The 3253-nt window shown below is 37.2% G+C and overlaps 1 protein-coding gene across 2 annotated transcripts in view; it reads left to right on the top strand.

Moving 5' to 3' along the window:
- Positions 1–3253, top strand: part of LOC111863815 (single-stranded DNA-binding protein 3) — a 329719-nt gene that overhangs the window by 270650 nt on the left and 55816 nt on the right. For both annotated transcript variants that reach the window (XM_023850528.2, XM_023850529.2), the window contains exon 9: positions 1293–1341. In XM_023850528.2, coding sequence (XP_023706296.1) covers positions 1293–1341 — 49 coding nt within the window. The remainder of the gene's footprint in view (positions 1–1292; positions 1342–3253) is intronic.

The following is a 3253-nucleotide window of genomic DNA, read 5'->3' on the forward strand; positions in this document are numbered from 1 at the left end:
AGGAAGAAACTAGTGAAATGCTACATTTGGAGCATAGCTCTGGTATGGGGCTGAAACATGTACACTTAGGGTAGTAGATTAGAAACATCTGGAAAGTTTTGAAATGTGGTGTTGGAGAAGGATGGAGAAGATCAGTTGGATGGATTATGTGAGAAATGAAGAAGTGTTAATTAGAGTCAGTGAGCAGAGGAATATCCTACATGAAATAAGAAAATGGAAGGCTAACTGGATTGGTCATGTTTTACGCAGAAACTGCCTTCTAAAAGAAGTTATTGAAGGAAAGAGAGAGGGGCGGATAGAAGTGATAAGAATACAAAGAAGAAGACGTAAGAAGATGCTGGATGACCTAGGGGACAGAAGAGGATACTGTCATTAGAAGGAGAAAGCTCTAGATCGCAATAAGTGGAGGAATTGTTTTGGAAGAGAGTGTGGACCTGTCGTCTGACAGATTACTGATGATGATGATGATGATTTATGTTTATTTAAAAATCTGGGATTTCACACTGCAGTTACTTGTCAGTAATTCACTTTTTGCTAATAGCTGTCAACAGAATAACTGAAATTTTAGAAATTAACATGGAGTTCTGAGAAGAATGCATGGAACTTTCTTTTTTGTATGATAGGGTTGAAGTCCTTCAGATCTGTTAGTGTTCTTGTTTTATTTCTGTGAAGATCATCTATGTTGAATTTGATTGAATAACATCAGATTTTTACATTATCACCATGTGAAATGTTTCTCATGTCAGCCATGTTGTTATATTACATTCTTGAAAAACAGAAGTTACATAGTTTTCGAAGATGTATATTGCATGAACATACATGCACACCATATTATTCTCATAAGCCTACTTTCTTTTGTTATGAAAGGAAGGTTAGCCAAAATTAACATTTGTTGCTCTGAAAACGAGAGATGAAAATTGATGTTCAATGAAATGTTTATATCACATCTTCTCAAACAACATTTTTTTCTCCCCTCTTGCTCCCAGTGTGGAGCATAGGGCTGATTTCTCAGTTTCACGATAAGTTTACGGACAGTAGGACTCCTTGAAGAGGTGATCAGCTTGTCTCAAGGCCTCTACCTGAACACAGGACATCACGAACACAGAATAAATGCATACACATACCAAACATCCATGCCTTGTGCGGGATTCGAAACCACACTCCCAGCTTCCAAGCGAGCAAAGACATTTCATGCCTCAGACTGCTCGGCTACTGTGACCGCCTCAACATAGATTCAGAGAAATAAGATGTGAACAAAACGAGATGGTAACAAAAGAATTTCTGTGTTTCAGCCCCCAGGACAGCCCATGATACCAAACAGCATGGACCCCACAAGGCAAGGTTAGTAAGGAGTCAAATTCATTATAAGAAAAAATAAAAAATTGCAGTTATTTTACCCTGTTTAAAATTCTACATTTTACTTCTTCCAGACATTGTGTATTTAACACGAGCTTATTACAAATATTTAGAATGATCAAAATATTTTATTGCTCATATTGGATCACTCTGAATATTTTTGTAAGAGACCATATCTCAGAAAGTAATGTAGTCAGGTGATATTTCATAAAATTGTCTTTAAATATTAAACATATGTTTCATCATTTCATGGTCCACTCAGAATAAACAAATATGTGGTGTCCACAATAGAGAATCTCTAGGTTGAATGGCATAAACAGAGTGTATGGGAGTTTGATGTTTTCAGGTTGTAAGGAGATCTTTGAGTTAGATGTACTCTTTTTGAATGTTTGAAAGAAACTGTGGTTCCGGTTGAATGCGTGTATGATAACATGAGGATTCTTCACCAGCAATGGTCGTACCAAGTCCAAGTGCACTACAGTCTGTACCAATATAATCTTCAAGGGCCAGATCAGCTGAATCAGTACAAAGCAGAAATCCATTGTTTGAGATTAAAACATCAGACTTCTGTTTCAAATTTATGCTGCAGCTGCCTGAGAAAATTTTATCACTTTTAGTCACTGTGAAAGCAAGTTTTGTTGAATCACTGCCATACATAAATTTCATGTAGTGGACAGTAGAAAGTAATTCAGTGTTGATCATGTTACATAATTGTATGAGTACTAATCACACCCCAGAATTATGTTAATGAAGAGTGTGAGGATTTATGAAGCATTTTACTTCAAATGAATATAAATGTGTCATAAAGGGAGAATATAAAGCAATAATGTGCTGCCATATGCGGTGTAGTCAATCACAATGGCCGTGTAGTATAAGGCATGGAGTGTCTTTGCCCGCTCAAATACTGGGATCATGGGTTCACATTTCACTCAAGGCATGGATGTTTGTCTGCGTTTATTCTGTGTTTGTGTGTAGGTAGTGGCCTTGCGTTGTGCTGATCCCCTGTCAGAGGCATCCTATCGACTGTCTAAGATTAAGAAACTGAAATGAAACGAAGCATTTCACAGATGCCCTATGCTCCAAGTGGGAGTAACAGGAATAGACAGACAGACAGAGACAGACAGACATGCAGTATATAAAGTTATCAGGCGTGTGATTTATACTTTTATGTCTTATTATTCCTTTTAATGTTAGTGATGGAGCAATTCTACCCTGGCAGAAAAGTGTACAGTGCTGTTCAGCCAGATAGAAAACTGTCACATTGATCTTTTTTCAAGAAATGAAAACTTAAGCGCAGAACATAAAGTGAAATTTAGAGGTAAAAAGATACTGACATTAACAGGTATGAAATACTACATCATTTTTCAGAATCTAATATTCAGGTGACTGTTAGTTAATATACAGCTGACTGACATTTTAATATGTGCTGACAATGAAAGGATTAGACCATTTTCAGGAACTCAGTTCAGTAAAGTATAAGGTTTCTTGATAACCAAGTATTTGTATAATGTCAGAACCCCAATAATATTCCTCTGTGATTATAATTGCAAACTCTTTTCAAAACCTCTGAACACCATTGGTATTGGTAGGCAAATCTTAATGATGCTATCTCTTGAAGAGACATAGAGCCTGGACTTGACACTGTGTTCAGTTTTACTATGGTAAATGGCAGAGAGAGTTCTGTGTTTCGACGCAACTGATAGAAGAAATGTAATTCAGCAGTTCTGGAACCATTGAGTCTCATGTCATTAGCCAGTTGTTGCACTTGCTGTTTGACAACGACTGACTGGAGTAAAGAATGTCTCAAAAGTGGCAGAAAAGAAATCATGCAAAGATATTCCGAGAGGAAGGAGAATATTGTGACATGCTGAGCTAGGGATGACGCCCCTCCCCCCCC

The sequence above is a fragment of the Cryptotermes secundus genome, unplaced genomic scaffold (genome assembly GCF_002891405.2).
Source record: "Cryptotermes secundus unplaced genomic scaffold, Csec_1.0 scaffold1176, whole genome shotgun sequence".
Lineage (NCBI taxonomy): Eukaryota > Metazoa > Arthropoda > Insecta > Blattodea > Kalotermitidae > Cryptotermes > Cryptotermes secundus.